Source organism: Ahaetulla prasina, chromosome 4, assembly GCF_028640845.1.
Source record: "Ahaetulla prasina isolate Xishuangbanna chromosome 4, ASM2864084v1, whole genome shotgun sequence".
Lineage (NCBI taxonomy): Eukaryota > Metazoa > Chordata > Lepidosauria > Squamata > Colubridae > Ahaetulla > Ahaetulla prasina.
In genome coordinates, this window is record NC_080542.1 from 147,453,481 (window position 1) to 147,476,297 (window position 22,817).

The following is a 22,817-nucleotide window of genomic DNA, read 5'->3' on the forward strand; positions in this document are numbered from 1 at the left end:
TTGACTTGGGTGGGATCCCTGAGGCCTTACATCTTCTGGTTGGCCCTGGGAGAATTGTTGACTTGATCTCTAACCCTGAGATCTTTTGGTTGACTTGACAGGGATCTTGAAGGTCATGTAGGTTCACACAGCAGCACCCCATAAACCTATCCTGAATCAGAGGAATCCAACCCCTGTTTCAATGAGGGGGAAACACAAAAACACAATCACACATAGGTTCGGCAGACTGTCCATTGCTTAACTGCTGTTCCTCTCAAGATGTCCCTTCTTTGGCTGCGAGAGGTTGTGACGCAAGGAAGAATTCCCAATTTGAGCCCTTCATGGTGTTACTACCACTTTAATTTTTGTTTATCCATGTGCAATATTTATTCACTCCTACACACACACACAAACACACACACACACACACACACACACCACAACAACAACAAGGAACGTAAGAATTGTGTAGGCTAAATAACAATATCAGCTCATGAAATATGTAACAAGTTAGTCCTCTTCTTACGACCGCAGCTGAGCCCAAAATTTCCAACGCTAAACAAGACGGTTGTTATAAGCGAGTTTTGCCCCATTTTACAACCTTCGCTGGCACAGTTGTTAAGCGGACCACTGTGGTTGTGAAGTTAGTCACATGGTTGTTAAGAGGCCGGATAGCTCAGGCTGGTAAGGCCTGTTATTAAGAACACAAAGCCTGCAATTACTGCAGGTTCGAGCCCCACAAGGCCCAAGGTTGACTCAGCCTTCCATCCTTTATAAGGTAGGTAAAATGAGGACCCAGATTGTTGGGGGGGCAATAAGTTGACTTTGTAAAAATATACAAATAGAATGAGACTATTGCCTTGCACACTGTAAGCCGCCCTGAGTCTTCGGAGAAGGGCGGGATATAAATGTAAATTAAAAAAAAAAAGAGAGAATTCAGCTTCCCCGTTGACTGTCCGAAAATCCCAAAAGGGGATCACAAATCCCCACCATCACCCGGGACATTGCGACCGTCATAAATACGAACCGTTTGCCAAGCATCCAGATTCTGATCACGTGTCCATGGGGACGCTTGCAACGGTCGTAAGTATGAGGAGTGCTTGTCAGCCACTTATTTCAGTGCCATTGTAGCGTTGCTCACTAAACGAATGGTTGTTAAATTGAGACTAGCCGTAATTTGTATGGAGTTTGCTACCCGTTATCCGAGTTACAGCAAGCTCCGAGAATCCAGGATAAAATTAGACATTTTTTAAACGCAAATCTGGGTCCAAATTTTGAAGTCATTTCAGTTAATGACTTAACACATTCCTGTTTTTTGGTTTTTGTTTTTTTTTCACCAATGTATTTAAAGAAGGGGGGAAAAAAACCGTTGTTCCGGCTTGCTGCATAGAGGCCAAATTACACATTACACAATTTCTTCTTTACCATTTTTCCTGACTGTATTTTTTTTAAGCTTCTTTTTAAATGAAAAACAGCTGCAGCAGAAGGCAGACCCCGGGACCTAGAATTTAACCCCTTCCCGACCAATTTATTCAAAACAAATCAAAGCGGCCGCAAGTGAAACTCGGGTTTTCTCTTTGGGAAATTCTTTTCAATTGAGATTCCAGAAAAACCGAGCTCCGTACACAGGTAGTCCCTGACTTACGGCCACAACTGAGCACTGAATTTCTGTTGCTAAGCGAGGCATTTGATCACCTTTCTCACCACGGTTGTTAAGCGAATCGCTGCAATTTTTAAGTTAGCAGCACGGTCCTTAAGTGAATCCGGCTTCCCCGTTGACTTCGTACGTCAGAAGGTCGCAAAAGGGGACCACGTGACCCCAGGGACACGGCGACCGTCGTAAATATGAGTCAGTTGCCGAGCATCTAAATTTTGATCATGTAAACCCTGGAGATGCTGCAAGGGTCACAAGTGTGAAAAACGATCCTAACTCGTTTTTTTTTTTTTTCAGTACTGTTGTAACTGGGAACGGTCACTAAATGAACCACCTGTAGTTTGTCGTGGGGATGCAGCCCTCAAAACTCACATTTCCAAGCCTCTGTGGCTTTCTCATCTCCTCTTTGCCAGTTAGTGGGTCATCCAGCCTGGATTCATTGACCCTCGAAGTTGGTTTTGAACGAAAGGGGAAATATTAATCTGTTTAACTTTCTCCTTTCGGTCATAAATCACACCCATTCTTGGAAAAAAAAACACCACAGGCCGAAGGTTGCCACTATCTCCAGCTGAAGGATGTTCCTGATCCAGAACTTTGGGCCTCTTTGCAACATCGGTTGACTTCTTTATCTCAAAGGGCTTTGAAGGCCACTTGTAAAAGAGGAGGTTGAAGCAGAGCAGGGGTCTCCAAAACTGGCCATCTCCTGTCATTCTGTTATGCTTTCCATCTCCATCTACCAGTATATCTATCTCCATCTACATATCTATATCTCTCCATCCATCTATCCAATCCAGTGGTGGGTTTCAAAATTTTTTAGTACCGGTTCTGTGAGATGTGTGGCTTGGTGGGCATGGCTTGGCGGGCGTGGCAGGGGAAGGATACTGCAAAATCCCCATTTCCTCCCGATCAGCTGGGACTTGGGAGGCCGAGAATAGATGGGGGTGGCGCCAGCCAGAGCTGGTATTTACTGGTTCTCTGAACTACTCAAAATTTCCACTACCGGTTCTCCAGAACTGGTCAGAACCTGCTGAAAGCCACCTCTGATTCAATCTACACATGTAATCTTTACATCTCATCTATCTATCTATCTATCTATCTATCTATCTATCTATCTATCTATCTATCTATCTATCTATCTATCATCATAAGAAAGGCTGAGCGCCAAAGAATTGAGGCCTTTGAACTTTGATGCCGGAGAAAACTCCTGCGAGTCCCTTGGACTGCAAGGCGATCAAATCAGTCAGTCCTAGAGGAGATCAACCCTGACTGCTCTTTAGAAGGCCAGATCCTGAAGATGAACTGAAATACTTTGGCCACCTGATGAGAAGGAAGGACTCACTGGAAAAGAGCCTAATGCTGGGAAAGATTGAGGGCAAAAGAAGAAGGGGACGACAGAGAACGAGGTGGTTGGATGGAGTCACTGAAGCAGTAGGCATGAGTTTAAATGGACTCCAGAGGATGGTAGAGGACAGGAAGGTCTGGAGGAAAGTTGTCCATGGGGTTGCAATGGGTCGGATATGACTTCGCAAATAACAACAACAAAAATTTGTCTGTCTGTCTATCCGTCCACCCATATCATCTATCCATCCAACCATCTATAATCTACATCTGTATCTAACTCCATCTATATATTCATATCTGTCAATCCATCTATCCAATCTACTCAACTATCTACTCTATATCTATCTATCTCTGTCAATCTATCTATTTCCATCCATCTGTCCATCCACCCATATCTATCCATCTATCTCCATCTATCTATATCTAGCTCCATATATATTTATATCTATCCATTCATCTATCCAATCTACCCAACTATCTAATCTCTCTCTCTCTCTCTCTCTCTCTCTATCTATCTATCTATCTTTATCTATCTATCTCCATCATCCACCCATATCATCCATCCATCCATCATCTATATCTATATCTAATTCCATCTATATATTTATATCTGTCCATCCATCTATCCAATCTACTCAACTATCAAATCTATATCTCTCATCTATCTATCTATCTATCCATATCTGTCCATCCACCTATTTATCCATCCGTGCATCTATACATGCATTCATCCATCTATCCATCTAACCATCTGTTCATTTATCCATCTATATTCGTCCATCCATCCATCCATCCATCCATTTCTTCCATCCAAAATGGTGGCTTCTCCATTTAGACTCCTAGCTTTCCCGCGAGGCTCCCGGCTGGCATTAAGTTTATTCCAACATTCATGGTCTACTCTAGAGAGATTCTGCAGTGGACGTAAATGTGAAAAACGGTCATAAGTCCCTTTTTTCAATGCCGTTTGTAACTTCGAAACAGTCGCTAAATTAATGGTTGTAAGTCGAGGACTCCCTGTATTTCACGCCACTTTGATCCTGTTTAACTTTCTCATTTCGATCTTCCAATCCTTCTATCCCAACATTTTTTCTTAGCAGAAACCACAATTGATGGTTTCTCTCAGGCAGCGATCAAAGCCACACCAGACAGGGGGTTGAATTTCCAGAGGGGGTTAAGACCCAATTTTTTTGGTCTTTTTTTTTTTTTTTGTGGGTTGGTTGAGATTTTGCAGAATATGCAAAAATTTGGGAAACCTTCTGGAGGCAAATCTGTTTTCTTCCCCCTTCCCCTTTAAGGAGCAGCTCCTCTCGCCCGTCCAGCCCCCTACTCACACTTTGAAGCTTCCTTAAAAATCCTCATTTTTCTCCCCAAATTTTGACAGCAGCATCTATGGCTGAATTGGGTGCGAATGACACCACTGAGGTGCCGACTTCACAGGTAGTCCTCGACTTACGACCGCAGTTGAGCCCAGCGTTTCTGCTGTTAAACCAGACAGTTGTTAAGTGATTTTTTTCTCCCCCGATTTGATGAGCTTTCTGGCCACTGTTGTTAAGTGAATCACTGCAATTGTCAAGTTAGCCACCCAGTCATTTTGCTCATCGGAAGGTCACAAAAGGGGATCAGGTGACCCTGGGATGCTACAATCGTCATAAATGCGAGTCAGTGACAAGTGGCTGAATTTTGATCATTGTGACCACGGGGATGCTGCAGTCGTCGTAAGTATGTAAAAATGGTCATATAAATTACTTTCTTCAGCGCTGTAACTTTGAATGGCCACTAAACAAATGGTTATAAGTTGAGGACTACCTATATTGTGCAAAGATTGTTCAGTGGGTGAGACGCACCCAATGCAATTCAAAACAATGATGTGGTTGCAGGGCAGTCTTCAGCTTAGGACCGCAATCGGCGTCTGAATTTCCAGTGCCAAGCAAGATGGCTGTTAAGTAAGTCACGCCGAATTTTAAAACCTTTTCGGACATGTAGTTAAGTGACTCACTGAGGTTGTTAAGTGAGTCACAGGGTCATTAAGGAAACCTGGTTTCTCCCATTGACTTTGGTGGATTTCAACCTGTATCTCTCCCTTTCCCTCCCTCTTGCTTTCCTTCCCTCCTTCCTTCCCTTTCTCTCTCTTTTCCTTCCTTCCTTCCTTCCTTCTCTCTTTCTGCACTTATCTCTCCCTCACGTCCTTCCTTCCCTTCTTCCCTCCCTCCTTCCCTTTCTCTCTCTTTTCCTTCCTTCCTCCTTTCTGCACTTATCTCTCCCTCACCTCCTTCCTTCCCTCCTTCCCTCCCTCCTTCCCTTTCTCTCTCTTTTCCTTCCTTCCCCCTTTCTGCACTTATCTCTCCCTCACCTCCTTCCTTCCCTCCTTCCTTCCCTCCTTCCCTTTCTCTCTCTTTTCCTTCCTTCCTCCTTTCTGCACTTTTTATTTTTATTTTATTTATTATTCGAATTTATATACCGCCCTATCTCCCAAAGGACTCAGGGCGGTTCACAGGCATATAAAACATCAATATCAATATACAAATTAAAATAATCCTTAAAAAACTTATTCTAGCGCCCGAATTATTAAAAATAGAAATATAAATATTAAATATAAATATTAAAATCAATTTAAAACCCCTCTAAATTTAAAAATCTAAGCCAGTCCTGCACAGATGAATAAATGTGTCTTGAGCTCGCGACGGAAGGTTCGAAGGTCAGGAAGTTGGCGGAGTCCTGGGGGAAGTTCGTTCCAGAGGGTGGGAGCCCCCACAGAGAAGGCCCTTCCCCTGGGCGTCGCCAAACGACACTGCCTAGCTGACGGCACCCTGAGGAGTCCCTCTCTGTGAGAGCGCACGGGTCGGTGAGAGGTATCTGGTCGCAGTAGGCGGTCCCGTAAATAACCCGGCCCTATGCCATGGAGCGCTTTAAAGGTGGTCACCAAAACCTTGAAGCGCACCCGAAGGCCACAGGTAGCCAGTGCAGCCTCGCAGGATGGGTGTTATCACGGGAGCCACGAGGGCTCCCTCTATCACCCGCAGCCGCATTCTGAACTAACTGAAGCCTCCGGATGCCCTTCAAGGAAGCCCCATGTAGAGGCGTTGCAGTAATCCAGGCGAGGCGTCACAGGCGTGAGTGACCGTGCAAAGGGCCTCCCGGTCCAGAAAGGCGCAACTGGCGCACCAGGCAAACCTGGTAGAACGCTCTCCTGGAGGCGGCCGTCAAATGATCTTCTAGAGACAGCCGTTCATCCAGGAGGACGCTAAGTTGCGCACCCTCTCCGCCGGGGCCAATGACTTGCCACCGATGGTCAGCCGTGATTTAGCTGACTGTGCGGGATGCGGCATCCACAGCCACTCTGTCTTGGAGGATTGAGCTTGAGCCTGTTTCTCCCCATCCAGACCCGTCGGCCTCCAGGCACCGGGACAGCACTTGATAACCGTTGGGGTGGTCCGGTGTGGAAAAATACAGCTGGGTGTCATCCGCGTACAGCTGGTACCTCACACGAACCCACTGATGATCTCACCCAGCGGCTTCATGTAGATGTTGAACAGAAGGGGCGAGAGGATCGATCCCTGCGGCACCCCACAAGTGAGGGGCCTCGGGGCCGACCTCTGCCCCCCTGTCAACACCGACTGCGACCGGTCAGAGAGATAGGAGGAGAACCACCGGTAAACGGTGCCTCCCACTCCCAATCCCTCCAACCGGCGCAGCAGGATACCATGGTCGATGGTATCGAAAGCCGCTGAGAGGTCTAATAGGACCAGGGCAGAGGAACAACCCCTATCCCTGGCCCTCCAGAGATCATCCACCAACGCGACCAAAGCCGTCTCAGTGCTGTAACCGGGCCGGAAACCGGACTGGAGCGGGTCTAGATAGACAGTTTCATCCAGGTGTAAGAAACTGATATGCCACCATACTCTCAACAACCTTCGCGCGAGCGGGTTGGAGACCGGACGATAATTACCTAAAACAGCGGGTCAGGAAGGCTTCTTGAGGAGGGGCCTCACCACCGCCTCTTTCAAGGCGGCCGGAAAGACACCCTCCACCAAAGAAGCGCTCGTAATCGCCTGGAGCCAGCCTCGGGTCACCTCCTGCGTGGCCAGCACCAACCAGGAGGGGCACGGGTCCAGTAAACATGTGGTGGCATTCAGCCTCCCCAACAACCTGTCCATGTCCTCGGGAGCAACAGGGTCAAACTCATCCCATAAAATGTCACCAAGACCACCCTCAGCCGTCTCACCCGTATCACCGCAATCTTGGTCCAAACACTTATCTCTCCATCATCTCCTTCCTTCTTTCCTTCCCTCCTTCCTTCCCTTTCTCTCTCTCTTTTCCTTCCTTCCCTCTTTCTGCACTTATCTCTCCCTCACCTCCTTCCTTCCTTCCCTCCTTCCTTTCTTCTCTCTCTCTCTTTTCTTTCCTTCCCTCTTTCTGCACTTATCTCTCCCTCACCTCCTTCCCTCCTTCCTCCTCTTTCTCTCTTTCTTTTCCTTCCTTCCCTCTTTCCTTCCTTCCTTCCTTCCTTCCTTCCTTCCTTCCTTCCTTCCTTCCTAATAAAAGTGAATTAAGCAACCAACCAAAACCAGTAACTTCAACAAATAAGATAAGGTCCAATCTAAAAAACAACAACTGTATTAATAAATATCCTAAAACCGAAAATATACAGGTATCCCCCCACTTACAACAGTTCCCTTAGTGACCGTTCGTAAGTACAACAGCACTGAAAAAAGTTACTTGTGACCATTTTTCACACTTACGACCGTTGCAGCATCCCCAGGGTCACATGATCAAAATTCAGATGCTTTGCAACTGATTCATATTTATGACAGCTGCCGTGTCCCGAGAACACGTTGCGACCTTCTGACACGCAAAATCAAACGGGGAAGCCAGATTCATTTAACAGCCGTGTGATGAACTTAACAACGGCGGTGATTCACTTAACGACTGTGGCAAGAAAAGTCGTAAAACGGGGCGAAACTCATTTAATAAATGTCTCCCTTAGCAACAAAATTTTGGGCTCAATGGTGGTCGTAAGTCGAGGACTCCCTATAAATCACAGGAGAGAGAGGGTCAAAATTCGCACCCACCCCCCGATCACGGAGGCATCCCAGTTGTGTCCCGGAGCAAAATCTCTGAAACCCAAGAACTTTTTGTAATATATCAAAATTTATTTTGGTGAATTTTCCAGTGCAAGGCACTTTGCTTTTGCAAGGTTTCGTTCCACGCTTCCTTAAATATAATCAAAGCCCCGATTAAGCTGCAAAGTGTATTTTTGCTTAGCAAGGACAAAGGTTTGCTATCAAGCAAAGACGAGCGAATCAGACCTCCGATGACTGGTGACATTTCATTTTAATCTCCTCATCTCTAACCTTTTCCCAGAGATGAAACCGAGCGCGATAATCATCGCTTGACATCAGATTTTGAGATGCTTGACTGACAAGCCTTTCCCTCACTGAAGCAAAGGTGTTGCGGTTATTTTTGTCGGTGGCATTATGATAGCCTTAGGGAAGGGGAAAAAAAATTCATTTTTCAGTTCGCCAGAGGCTGAAGGCATCAAGAGAAGGATTTTTTAAAAAACTTGGGAAAATTAAGAGGGGTGGGCTACAACTCCCAGAATCCCCCAACCAGGTTGTTTTAAGAGGGGAGGGCTTCCATTCCCAGAATCCCCCAGCCGGCATGCTTTAAGAGGGAAGGGCTTCCATTCCCAGAATCCCCCAGCCGGCATGCTTTAAGAGGGAAGGGCTTCCATTCCCAGAATCCCCCAGCCGGCATGCTTTAAGAGGGGAGGGCTTCCATTCCCAGAATCCCCCAGCCAGCTATGCTTTAAGAGGGGAGGACTTCCATTCCCAGAATCCCCCAGCCGGCATGCTTTAAGAGGGGAGGGCTTCCATTCCCAGAATCCCCCAGCCGGCATGCTTTAAGAGGGGAGGACTTCCACTCCCAGAATCCCCCAGCCGGCATGCTTTAAGAGGAGGCTTCCATTCCCAGAATCCCCAGCCATGCTTTAAGAGGGGAGGACTTCCATTCCCAGAATCCCCCAGCCGGCATGCTTTAAGAGGGGAGGACTTCCATTCCCAGAATCCCCCAGCCGGCATGCTTTAAGAGGGGAGGACTTCCATTCCCAGAATCCCCCAGCCGGCATGCTTTAAGAGGGAAGGGCTTCCATTCCCAGAATCCCCCAGCCGGCATGCTTTAAGAGGGGAGGGCTTCCATTCCCAGAATCCCCCAGCCAGCTATGCTTTAAGAGGGGAGGACTTCCATTCCCAGAATCCCCCAGCCGGCATGCTTTAAGAGGGGAGGGCTTCCATTCCCAGAATCCCCCAGCCGGCATGCTTTAAGAGGGGAGGACTTCCATTCCCAGAATCCCCCAGCCGGCATGCTTTAAGAGGGGAGGACTTCCATTCCCAGAATCCCCCAGCCGGCATGCTTTAAGAGGGAAGGGCTTCCATTCCCAGAATCCCCCAGCCGGCATGCTTTAAGAGGGGAGGACTTCCACTCCCAGAATCCCCCAGCCGGCATGCTTTAAGAGGGGAGGACTTCCATTCCCAGAATCCCCCAGCCGGCATGCTTTAAGAGGGAAGGGCTTCCATTCCCAGAATCCCCCAGCCGGCATGCTTTAAGAGGGAAGGGCTTCCATTCCCAGAATCCCCCAGCCGGCATGCTTTAAGAGGGAAGGGCTTCCATTCCCAGAATCCCCCAGCCAGCTATGCTTTAAGAGGGGAGGACTTCCACTCCCAGAATCCCCCAGTCGACTCTGCTTTAAGAGGGGAGGACTTCCACTCCCAGAATCCCCCAGTCGGCTCTGCTTTAAGAGGGGAGGACTTCCATTCCCAGAATCCCCCAGTCGGCTCTGCTTTAAGAGGGGAGGACTTCCATTCCCAGAATCCCCCAGCCGGCTCTGCTTTAAGAGGGGAGGACTTCCACCCCCAGAATCCCCCAGCCGGCATGCTTTAAGAGGGGAGGACTCCCACTCCCAGAATCCCCCAGCTGGCTCTGCTTTAAGAGGGGAGGACTTCCACTCCCAGAATCCCCCAGCCGGCTCTGCTTTAAGAGGGGAGGACTTCCATTCCCAGAATCCCCCAGTCGGCTCTGCTTTAAGAGGGGAGGACTTCCATTCCCAGAATCCCCCAGCCGGCTCTGCTTTAAGAGGGGAGGACTTCCACCCCCAGAATCCCCCAGCCGGCATGCTTTAAGAGGGGAGGACTCCCACTCCCAGAATCCCCCAGCTGGCTCTGCTTTAAGAGGGGAGGACTTCCACTCCCAGAATCCCCCAGTCGGCTCTGCTTTAAGAGGGGAGGACTTCCACTCCCAGAATCCCCCAGTCGGCTCTGCTTTAAGAGGGGAGGACTTCCGCTCCCAGAATCCCCCAGTCGGCTCTGCTTTAAGAGGGGAGGACTTCCACTCCCAGAATCCCCCAGCCGGCTCTGCTTTAAGAGAGAAGGACTTCCACTCCCAGAATCCTCCAGTCGGCTCTGCTTTAAGAGGGGAGGACTTCCACTCTTAGAATCCCCCAGCCGGCATGCTTCAAGAGGGGAGGACTTCCACTCCCAGAATCCCCCAGTCGGCTCTGCTTTAAGAGGGGAGGACTTCCACTCCCAGAATCCCCCAGCCGGCTCTGCTTTAAGAGGGGAGGACTTCCACTCCCAGAATCCCCCAGCCGGCTCTGCTTTAAGAGGGGAGGACTTCCACTCCCAGAATCCCCCAGCCGGCTCTGCTTTAAGAGGGGAGGACTTCCACTCCCAGAATCCCCCAGCCGGCTCTGCTTTAAGAGGGGAGGACTTCCACTCCCAGAATCCCCCAGCCGGCTCTGCTTTAAGAGGGGAGGACTTCCACCCCCAGAATCCACCAGCCAGCTCTGCTTTAAGAGGGGAGGACTTCTACTCCCAGAATCCCCCAGCCAGCTATCCTTTAAGAGGGGAGGACTTCAATTCCCAGAATCCCCCAGCCGGCTCTGCTTTAAGAGGGGAGGACTTCTACTCCCAGAATCCACCAGCCGGCTCTGCTTTAAGAGGGGAGGACTTCCACTCCCAGAATCCACCAGCCAACTTAATTTAAGACCTTTCTTGCCACGGTTGTTAAGTGAATCACTGCAATTGCTAACTTAGCAACGTGGATGTTAAGTGACTCCGGCTTCTCCATTGACTTTGCTTGTCAGGAGGTCGCAAAAGGGAAGCTTGCATTGACCCCGGGACACAGCGGCCGTCAGCAACTATGAGTCGATTGCCAAGTGTTGATCAAACGACCCTGGGGGTGACACAACGGTCGTAAGTTTGCGAAGAGTCCTAAGTTTCTTTTTTTTTTCAGTGCTGTTGTAACCTCGAACGGTCACTAAATGAACTGTTGTAAGTCAAGGACTCACTGTATTCTCCCTTTTCCCTATTCTAAGCCAAACTGGAATTCCTTCAGTTCTTCTTTTACAATGTTCTATTTTAACATGTGAAAAAGCCGGGTGGGTTTCACTTACCTTTACTTTTCACTTACCTTTAGAATAGAATAGAATAGAATAGAATAGAATAGAATAGAATAGAATAGAATAGAATAGAATAGAATAGAATAGAATTTTTTATTGGCCAAGTGTGATTGGACACACAAGGAATTTGTCTTGGTGCACATGCTCTCAGTGTACATAAAAGAAAAGATACGTTCATCAAGGTACAACATTTACAACACAATTGATGATCAATATATCAATATAAATCATAAGGATTGCCAGCAACAAGTTATAATCATACAGTCATAAATGGAAAGAGATTGGTGATGGGAACTATGAAACGATTAATAGTAGTGCAGATTCAGTAAATAGTCTGACAGTGTTGAGGGAATTATTTGTTTAGCAGAGTGATGGCATTCGGGGAAAAACTGTTCTTGTGTCTAGTTGTTCTGGTGTGCAGTGCTCTATAGCGTCGTTTTGAGGGTAGGAGTTGAAACAGTTTATGTCCAGGATGCGAGGGATCTGCAAATATTTTCATGGCCCTCTTCTTGATTCGTGCAGTATACAGGTCCTCAATGGAAGGCAAGTTGGTAGCAATTATTTTTTTCTGCAGTTCTAATTATCCTCTGAAGTCTGTGTCTGTCTTGTTGAGTTTACAAGCTGTCCGTGCATTCACCTCGCCTTCCGCACACACTTTGCTCGCTCGCACACTTTCCGCGCACACGTCTGGCCTTGAAAACGTGCCTAAATAGCACGACTTGGAGCCGGGGCAAGCGATTGCCTCTATTGGTTCACCCCAATCGGTGCAAACCGGCTGAATGCCACCTCTGGAAAAAGTCCAGGAGACGTTAGATCCCCAATCTTGTTGGTTTGCAAAGAAACCATGGTTAGCTTGTTCCCGTATAAGCCGTACAAAGTTTACCTTTCATCATGCAGGGTTTTTTAAATCCAGTTTTTGGTCACCACAGTGGGGAAAAAGGACACTGAGACTTTGGGAAGAGTGCAGAGAGGAGCCGCCAAGATGATTAGCAAACAGGAGGATAAAATTATACAAAGAACGGTTTCTGGAATTGGGTAGGTCTGGTTTCATGAAAAGAAGGACTAGGGGGGGAATATGGTAGCATCTTCCAATACAGGTAGTCCTCGACTTGCAAAACTTCATTTAGTGACCATTTGAACTTACAACAGCACTGAAAAAAGTGACTATCACCCTTTTTCATACTTATGACCGTTGCAGCGTCCCCATGGTTACGTGATCTACATTTGGATGCCTGACAAATGATTCATATTTATGACGGTTGCAGTGTCCCGGAGTCCCCTTTTCTGACCTTTGGGGAAGCCAAATTCACTTAACAACCGTGTGACTAACTTAACAACTGCAGTGATTCACATAACAACTGTGTCAAGAAAGAATGGGGCAAAACTCAATAAATGTCTCAGTTAGCAGGAGAAATGTTGGGGTCAATTGCGTTCATAAATTGGGGACTACCTATACTTGAAGGGGTGCCACAAAGAAGAGGGGGTCAAGTCCCTGAAGGCAAGACAAGAAGCAACGGATGGAAACTAATCAAGGAGAGAAGCAATTTAGGAATGAGGAGAAATTCCCTAGCAGTGAGAACAATCAGTGGAACTCCTTGCCACCAGAAGTTGTAAATGCTCCAACACTGGAGGCTTTTTAGAAGAGACTGGACAGCCAGCGGGTCTGAAACAGTGTAAGGATTTCCTGCTTGAGCAGGGGGCTGGACTAGAAGACCTCCAAGGTCCCTTCCAACTCTCTTATCGTGTTATTCTGCACCAACAGTGGGGCGTGCCGACTCAGAAAAACCAAAGAAAGCCTTGGGCAGGAAGCTGATAAGGGCTTTATCTGGGTACAGCAAGAGAGCTTCTCGGGTTCTCCCGTGTGCCGAATCAGGCAGAAGAGAGCCAACCGGGACTTTGGGCGGCTAAATTATTTTATTCAGCGGCTGTAACTGATCTCCCTGCTCGATCAGGAGTGGAGAGGGAGATAAAAATGAAGGACAGCCAGAGAGATTGCAACACTGGAAAGAAAGCAAGAAAGAGAAAATGGGAGGGAGGGAGGGAGGGAGGGAGGGAGGGAGGGAGGGAGGGAGGGAGGAAGGAAGGAAGGAAGGAAGGAAGGAAGGAAGGAAGGAAGAACATTTTGTAAAACTTCCTTCCTCCTTTCGTTTGTTTGCTTCCTTTCCTTTTCTTCCTTCCTTCCCTTCTTTCTTCTTTCCTTCCTCCCTTCCATGCTTCCTCTCCTTCTCCTCGCTCCTTCCTTCCTTCCTCCCTGCCTTCTTTCCTTCTTCTAACATCTTCCTCCCACTTCCTTCCTTCCTTTGCTTCTTGTTTCCTTCCTCTCATCCTTTCCTTTTCCTCCCTTCGCCTTCCTTCTATCCATTCTTCCTTCCTTTCCTTCTTCTCACTTCTTTCTTCCCTCTTCCTTCCTTCTGTGACTTTTTTCTTTCTTTCTTTCCTCCCTCCCTTCTTCTCATCCTTTCCTTTTCTTCCCTTCTCCTTCCTTCCTTTTTCTTTCCTTCCTTCCTCATACTTTCCTTTTCCTCCCATATTTCCATGCTTCCTTCCTTTCCTTCTTCTCTCTTCTTCCTTCCCTTTTTCTTCCTTCCTTCCCTTCTTTTTTATTTTTTTCTTCCTCCCACCTCATCATTTCCTTTTCTTCCTTTGTCCTCCCTCCTCTATTTCTTTCTTTATTCCTTCCTCCTTCCTTCCTTCCTTCTTTTTATTTTTCCTTCCTCCCCTCTCATCATTTCCTTTTCTTCCTTTGTCCTCCCTCCTCCCTCCGTTTCTTTCTTTCTTTATTCCTTCCTTCCTTCCTTCCTTCCTTCTTTCATTCCTTCTTTTTATTTTTCCTTCCTCCCCTCATTTCCTTTTCTTCCTTTGTCCTCCCTCCCTCCTCCCTCCGTTCCTTCCTCCCTCCCTCCCTTCCTTCCTTCCTTCCTTTTTTATTTTTTCCTTCCTCCCCCTTCTCATCATTTCCTTTTCTTTCTTTGTCCTCCCTCCCTCCCTCCTTCCCTCCCTTCCTTCCTTCCTTTATTCCTTCCTTCCTTCCTTCCTTTCTTCCTTCCTTCCTTCCCTTTATAACATAAATACGTTCCTCTCTTCCACAACTGGCAATCTCCCCCATTCTGGCGGCCGAGAGCAGAACAGGCGTTCCTTGAAACAACCACAAGTGAGCCTATTTCAGGCTAGGGCAACCTAAATAAATATGTACTTAAGAATCATGGGCTGTTTAAGATGAGAGACCTCCGTAGAAATCCCGTCCAAACCGCTTGCTCCAGAGAAGTCCTATTGACGTCAATGTTGCCAGCAGTGGATCAAATCTCCAGATTCCTTACTAATCACAGCAAAGGGTTATAATTTCCCATAAATTCAAGATTGCAAGGGTACCGTACGGGCTGAATCACATCAGAGGTACAGAGAATTCTGGGGCTGGATTTTATGACTTGAAATTTTGTGTTTTGTGACCCACAATGTGTTCCTTGTCGGCTGACAACAACCCTTCCTCCCCCCACCAAACCAGATTTTTTAAAAAATATGCATGTACAGGAAGTCCTGTTTAGTGGCTGTTCAAAGTTACAAAAGCACTAGGGGGGGGAAAGTGACTTATGACCATCTTTCACACTTACGACCGTCGCAGCATCCTAGAGTAACATGGATCAAAATCCGGAAGCTTGGCAACTGACTCGTATTTATGACGGTTGCAGAGTCTCCGGGGGTCACGTGATCTGCTTTTGTGACCTTCTGACAAGCGATGTCAATGGGGAAGCCAGATTCACTTAATGACCGGGTGACAAACTTATTCACTGCAGTGATTCACTTAACAACGGTGGTAAGAAAGGTTATTAAATGGGGAAAAACTCACGTAACAACTGTCTCGCTTAGCATTGGAAAATTTAGGCTCCATTGTGGTCATAAGTCAAGGGCTGCCCGTATTTAATGGAAAGTGTTGACCTGCCTTTTTCTGCAAAAGCCGATCTGAATCAATCCTCAGTAATTGAGTTTGACTTTTCGGGGGATAAATACATGTCAATCATAGACAAAAATTAAAAATAAAATAAAATTACAGGTAGTCCTCGACTTATGACCATAATTGAGCCCAACATTTCCGTTGCTAAGTGAGACAGCCGTTAAATGAATTTTTCCCCATTTTACCCTCCTACCTGCCACTGTTAAGCGAATCAGTGCCGTTGTTTAAGTTAGTAACACGGTCATTAAGTGAATCTGGTTCCCCCATTGGCTTTGCTGGTCAGAAGGTCACAAAAGGGGATCACGTGATCTGGGGACGTTGCAACCGTCGTAAATACGAGTCAGTTGCTAAGCATCCCAATTCTGATCATGCGACCCTGGGGATGCTGCACCCGTCATAAGTGTGAAAAACAGTGCCATTGTAACTTCGAATGGTCACTAAATGAACTGTTGTAAACCGAGGACTACCTATAGTAAAGTATAATAATAGTAACTAAAACAATAAGTTGATTAAAAGGAAAACAAAAAATGTGACTCTGGAATGCTGCATCTGCCAAGCAACCAAATATGGATCACATGACTGCATGCTGGATGTTGCAACGGTCGTAAGTGCGAGGACACATTATAAATCACTTCCTTCGGTGCGGTTGTAACTTTGAACGGTGGTTGTAAGTCAAGAACTACCTATATTTAATTTGAAGGCTAAGTAAGGACTTGCTGAATGTCGGTTAACCATACATCTGGACAAAAGGAAACCAGGTTTGTTGCTCGCTCGGATGTTGGTTAAGTGGAATTCTTAAGTAAGCTAATAATTTTACTTTAAGCAGTAAAATATGATTTGCCTTTGTTCTCAGGGGTTCTAAGAGAGAAGTGCAACTGCCTGGCACTCGAAAGCAAAGGTTGCTTTGTCAAGTGCGGCCATAACACACTGTGTTACACAACCACAACAGCTTGGTAAATAGTTAATTTTTCCAAGATCTGCTGATCGACAATTTTTCTCCGTTTGTGGATGAAAGTTGAAGAAAGGGACAAAGGAACAAATCTACTTCTGGAGGAGGTCAAAGATCTGACACCTTCCGACCTACCGACAAACCAACATTCTCGGTCACACGCTCTCCCGATTCTTCTGTCAGATTGTGTGTGGGGTTTTATGATTTTTACTCTTTTTATATACAGACAGTCCTCGGCCTTACGACCCCACAAGTGAGCCCGAATTTTCCGTTGCTAAGGGAGACAGCTGTTAACTGAGCTTTGCCCCGTTTTACAACCTTTCTTGCCACAGTTGCTAAGTGAATCCCTGCAGTTGATCAGCTAGTCACACGGTTGTTAGATGAATCTGGCTTGCCCATTCTGACGTCGTCAGATGCTCGCAAAAGGGGATCATGTGACTCTGGGACACTGCGGCCGTCATAAATGGGAGTCGGTTGTGCCAAGCGGCTGAATTTTGATCACATGACCATCCGGAATGCCACAATGGTCATAAGTCGTTTTTTTCCGGTGCTGTTGTGACTTTGAACAGTCACTAAACGAATTGTTGTATGTCGAAAACTACCTGTATAGGGTTTTTTTGTTCTTGTTGTTTTGTTTTTTGTAAGCTGCCTAGAGTCACTGAAAGTGAGGGGACAGCCAAACAAATTCTCTAAAATTAAGTAATCAATTAATTCACTTGATAATTAATTCACTGGTTTGTTTGGCTGAATTTGAACCCCTGTGTTAAGGAGAAGAAACAGTGCTTGGTGCGAATTTGTATTATTCAGTGGAATAATGCTAACCTCTTTCCCTGAAACTCTGAAATAAGGAAAGAAAATGTTCAATTTATTCTCAAAAAGACCCCCAGTTTTGAGGATTCTTGGGGGGGGGGCGTATAAATTTACTAAATTGTTATTTAAATTCCAGAAATGATTGAGGCCTTAGATTTTGCTTTTCCAAAAATATTTACAATTTCTACCCCTTTCAAAATAATGCCGGCAGGGAATTCTGCAACCTAAAGTCCACCTATCACGAGAGTCCGCAAATCTTCAAATTGTCCAGGGTGAAAAACATTGCCTTAGGATGTTCCATATTATCCTTGCAAATTAAATTCTCAACTGCCAGGAAAATCTCCATTATTTTCCTAAAATGCATTCAATGCATTCTTGCTGGAAAGCAGTAGGAACTTATTCAGGAGTAATAATTCTAACCTGGCATGGGTTTTCATTCTTCACTTCGCCAGCATTTAGGATCAAGCTCTGCAGAGAACTCGAGGGATAAAATCATATTTTTAATCAGTATTTGGCTTCCTGAATTTCAACAATCGGTGTCGGCTTTTCTTGCGTGAGGGTTTTATTCCCAGGTTTTCAGTGTCTTTTATTCTCTTGATTTATCCACCAGGAGAAAAAGTTACTGGGAAGATTAAAAATATGAGAAATATAAAAGAATAAATCCCACAAATTGGGTTGTTCGCGGCAAGAGCTTTTGAGTGCTTCCAAATTGGTCTTTAAAATGCCAGAAGAATTATTATATTCTGAATATTCACTTCTTCGAAACACCTGCCGGTTCTTTGCTACAAAAAGTTGCTGGGGTACGTTTACATCCCTTGCACAGTTTTTGCCATGTTGGAAACAAGTTAATTAGACTGAAAAGTGGATTTAGAAAGCGGATATCATTAGGCCATCGGTCACCCGAGCGAGGCTGGGACTTGGCTGCAGCCAGTGTGCTAAGAATTAAAATGACAGTTGGGCTTAATTATTATTTTGGGTAGAGGTTCAGCAATAGAAACACCAGACCTGCAGAGTTTATCAATTTCAGCTGGAAAATTAGTCAGTTTCAGGCATTGGGTCTGGAAAGCTGGTCAATTGCAAGGGTTTGGCCTGCATTTCAGGTCAATTTCAGGTACCAGGTCTGCAGAATTAGTCAATTTCAAGCACTAAGTTTGCAGAGAAGGTCAATTTTAAGCACTATGTTTGCAGAATTGGTGTGTTTCAGGCATGGAACTTGCAAAGCAATCAATATCACGATGCAGGTCTGGTCAATTTCAACATCGAGTCTCCAAAGCTGGTCAATTTTAAGTGCCAGTTCTGCAGATCCAGATAATTGCAGTGCTGAATCTGCAGAATTAGTCAATTTCAGGCACAGAGGCTGCAGAATGGGCTGATTTTAAGTTCCAGGTCTGGAGATCCAGTCAATTTCAGTGCCAGGTCTACAGAACTAGTCAATTTCAGGCATAGAGTCTGCAGAATGGGTCAATTTCTAATCCCACAGATCTGCAAAGCTGGTCAGTTTCAGTGTTCAGTTTGCAGAAGTAGTCCATTTCAGACATGGAGTCCGTAGAGCGCTTCTGCATCAAGCTGCAAGTCTGCAGAGTCAGTCAATTTCAGAGCCAATCAATTTCAGTGGAGGAGCTGGTGAGCAGGTCAGTATAAGCTCCTGGTCTGCAGATCTAGTCAATTTCAACATCAGATTTGGAGAACCAGTCAATTTCAGACATTGAGTCTGCAGAGTTGGTCAATTTCAAATGTTGTGTCTGTAGATCCAGTCCATTTCAACACCCGGGAAACACAGCTAGTCAGTTTCAGAAATGATGTCTAAAGAGTAACTCAGCATCAAGTCTTGGGTCTGTGAATTCAGTCAATTTCAGGCAGAAAGTCTGATTGCAGAATTATTAGTCAATTTCAGACAGAAAGTCTGGTCAATATCAGTTCCCGTTCTGCTGATCTCATCAGTTTCAAGTGCCAGGTCTGCAGAATCGGTCAATTTCAGACACTGGGTCTGCAGAACTGGTCAGTATGAAGTCCTGCATTCAATTTCAGCCTCCCCCTCCCCCCTCAAGCTGTAGAATTAGTCAATTTCACACACGGAGTTTACAGAGCAGGTCAATATCAAACTGTGGGTCAGCAGAGATGGTTAGGCACTGGATCTACAGAGCCAGGTCTGCAGAGCTGGTCAACTTTAAGTGTTTTGTTGCAGATCCAGTCAATTTCAGCTCAGGGTCTGCAGAAATAGTCAATTTCAAAGACAGAACCTAAGAGACTGGTCAATATCAGCTGGTCTGCAGAACTGGGCAATTTCATACAGGGAGTCTAGAGAGCGGGTCACTATTAAGTAAAAGGCTCTCCACCAAATCCGGTGAATTTAGCTCGGGGTCTGCAGAATTAGTCAATTTCACGCGAAGTCTACGGAGCGGGTCATTTTCCGCGGTGGCGCACCGAAGACCCCTCTGCCTCTCCGGCTCTCCTGGCGGGTTTCCTCACTGACAACTCGAGCTTGAAAGGCGGCGATTGAGCTCCGGCCAAGCGGCGGAGGCCAGCGGGAGGCTCCAGAGATGCGACCGGGGGACGGCAGCACCGGACGGAGGGCGCCTCACCTCTTTTTCTCTTCCTCCCTTTAAGAAGAAGGAGGGGGAAAAGGATATAAATCTGCTTTTCTGGGCCGACCTGGGAGACTTCCGCAGCGGCTGGAAGAGCAGCAGCGAGGCCGGGGAGCGCCGGTTGCCCCCGGCCACTTTTCCCCAGATCTTCCCGGCCTTCGGCCCGGCAGGCGATGCTGGCGAGACAGCCGAGCGAGTGGCGGGCGGGCTTGGCGGAGCCGATCGGTCGACTTCGGCGTTGTTTTCCTCCCCGCCGCCGCCGCCGCCTCCTACTCCTCTTCCCCGGCGCCTTCAGGCAGGCGAAGCTGCCAGGTCTCCGCTTCTCCTTCCTCTGAGCAGAGCTCGGAAGCGGCCGGAGGGAAAGAAAGGAGGAAAGAAGGAAAGGAAGAAGAAAGGAGGAAAGGAAAGGAAAGAAGAAAGGAAGAAAGGAAAGAAAGAAAAGGAAAGGAAGGAGAAGGAGGGAGAAAGGAAGGAAGGGATTTGGGATTGGGAGCGATTGGGCGCCACGCGCTGTCCCAGGGCGCTCCTCTGGCCCCGCCGGACTGCTCGCCTTCCGCAAAGCCGACGGTGTGAAGAGGGTACGTATGAGTGTGTTGGGGTTGTGGGTCGCCGGGGACTTGCGGTGAACCTCTCTCGGCCTTTCGGAAAGCTACTTCTAGTTCGGGGGACCGGAGATATCTAATTTGCAGACGTTGAGAGTTCTTTGAAAAACCCAGCCACTTTCTTTTTCTTTCTCTCTCTCTTTCTTTCTTTCTTTCTTTCTTTCTTTCTTTCTTTCTTTCTTTCTTTCTTTCTTCCTTCCTTCCTTCTCTTTCTCGCCCTTCCTTTTCTTTATTCCTTTCCTGTCTCCCTCCCTCCTTCTTTCCTTCCTTCTCTTCCTCTCCTCCCTCCCTCTTCCTCCCTCTCTCCCTCCCTTCTTCTTTTTTCTCTCTTTTTCTCTCCCTCTCCTTTCTCCCTTATTTTTTCTTTCTTCCTATCTTCCTCCTTTCCTTCCTTCCTTCCTCCCTTCCTCTCTCTCTCCCCATTCCTTTTTTCTTTCTTTCTCCTTTTCCCTTCTTTTCTTTCCATCCTTCCCCCTTCCTTCCTTCCTCCTTCCTTTCTTGTTTGGTGCAAATCGTCCAAGAAGGATTCTCCCTCCCTCCGTCCTTCCCCCTTTCTTAATTGAATCGCCCAACGACCAACTTTCTGCAGCTAAAAATAAATTGGGTGGTTTTCCAGCGCTTTCTCCCCACCTTCCTTTGCCGGCCCCTCCCCTTTCGCTTTTCCCCACCTTCCCCGAGGCTCGAGAAATAAATTATCTGAACTCCCCCCTTGCCTCATTAAAAAAAGAAAGAGAGGGAAGAGAACAGAAGAGGGGGGCGACGAAACCCATTTGGAGATTTGACACATGGGTTTCATTTCTCGGCTGCAGGGCAGATGCGCGGCTCGGAGAGAAGCCACCAGCAGGATCTGATGCTCCTTGCGATCTTCGGGGATCGCCCCCCTCCCAGGAATATCTTCCTTTTCGGGTCTAATTCAGCTCCGCCCCATCTCACCGCTGCAGTTTTTTAAACTCTCTGGACTTTAGGTCGTGTGAACGTGGCTGGAGACTTTCTACTCCTCTCTTCCCCCTTTGGGCTAATCCAACTTTGACAGGGAAGAAGCGCAAGAAGGATCCACTGGATTACAGGATCGACTCCCTCCCTCCGCTTGGATATTTCCAGAACCCCCCCTTGGCTATGGGATCCCACTTGATCTATCACGGTCTGAGATTCCTCCTGTGCTGCTCCGCTTTAACGTCCGTCTTCGCGCTGGTAAGTTGGGCAGCTTCACCCCTCTTTTCTTGCCTTGCCTCTGGTTTTATTTTTTTATTTTTTGGGGGGGATTAAGTATTGTGAGAAAGGGGCTTTAATCTGTATCTCAGGGGCTGAGTTCAGCCCACGCGTGGAATCAGCCCGGGGAGCCGTCCCGCGACAGACTAACCAAGTTAGTGGGAGCGCGAGTGTGGGGGAATTCAATCGGTTCGCTATACTTATTTCTTCAATTTATTGGAGGGATTATAATAGTCTAATCCAGGGATAGGCAAAACGTACTCGGTGCAAAATTGATCCTGGAGTAAAAAAAAATGTGACTGTATCAAGATTATACACAGATTTTTAAAATTGCTGTCAAATACATTCTTGTTGGGGCTGGTTGATGTTCCACTTTTGCTAAAAAATCACAAGTTTATTTTTTTCTAGTTTTCCACCTATCCTTCCTTCCTTCCTTCCTTCCTTCCTTCCTTCCTTCCTTCCTTCCTTCCTTCCTCCTCCTCCATCCCTCTTTCTTACTTTCCTTCGTTCCTTCCTTTAGACTTGAACAACAGGTTGCAATCTCCAATCAATTCACCTTTAATTTCTGCAAATATACTGTATTTTTCCATCTGATGTCTGAAGTGTCCAGCCTATTTCAGAAGATTGTATGTTACTGTTTCAGCTGACTTTGCCATACTTTGAGATTATTGCCACAAACCAGTTACATGTGTGTTTGTGTGTGTGTGTGTGTGTGTGTATCCATGCACACGTATGCATGGTATGCGTGTATACGCGTGCACTTTTACAATCCCGCTTCCTTGCTGGAGAAGAGTCATAAAAGAATTTTTTTAAAAAAACTTTTATTGAGTTTTCAATAGGATTTGGACTTAGCCTCTCTCATTTAGCACTGATTGTCCTCTGATAAGCTCGTTACTGCTCTAAAAGGAGAAATAAATGAGAATGTATTCTGAAAGTCAACTAAAACCATTGCCCTTCATAAATTCATTTCGAAAGATAAATTGGTAAGTTACCAATTGCAAGCGAGAGGCCTCTTAAAAGTCCTATTTACGGATTGGGCATAAAAGGATACAAATATTGAAAAGCCCCAAATTTCTGCAGTTTTTCCATAACGTCCCCTCCAATAAGTCTATTTTCCCAACAACATTGCAAAACCGTGCATGTCTTATGTGAAAGATGCCACATTAAACACGCACACGTTTTAGGGAACGCTGTAAAAGCTAGAATAAAATGTGATAGGGCTTCTGTCTTCCAGAATTAATCTGATTAAAGGAATTTAGCATCAGGTGGTTAAAGGAAGCCAGATGT

The 22,817-nt window shown here is 46.5% G+C and overlaps 1 protein-coding gene across 2 annotated transcripts in view; it reads left to right on the forward strand.

Moving 5' to 3' along the window:
• The first annotated feature begins 19,610 nt into the window (after nt 1-19,610).
• Nucleotides 19,611-22,817, forward strand: part of PTH1R (parathyroid hormone 1 receptor) — a 102,298-nt gene continuing 99,091 nt past the window's right edge. Inside the window, exons 1-2 of one of the 2 annotated variants that reach the window (XM_058179950.1) lie at nt 19,611-20,297; nt 21,355-21,512. In XM_058179950.1, coding sequence (XP_058035933.1) covers nt 21,438-21,512 — 75 coding nt within the window. In that variant the 5' untranslated portion in view covers nt 19,611-20,297; nt 21,355-21,437. Of the gene's footprint in view, nt 20,298-21,130; nt 21,513-22,817 lie in introns of both variants that reach the window. The other variant, XM_058179951.1, reaches the window with a different exon arrangement.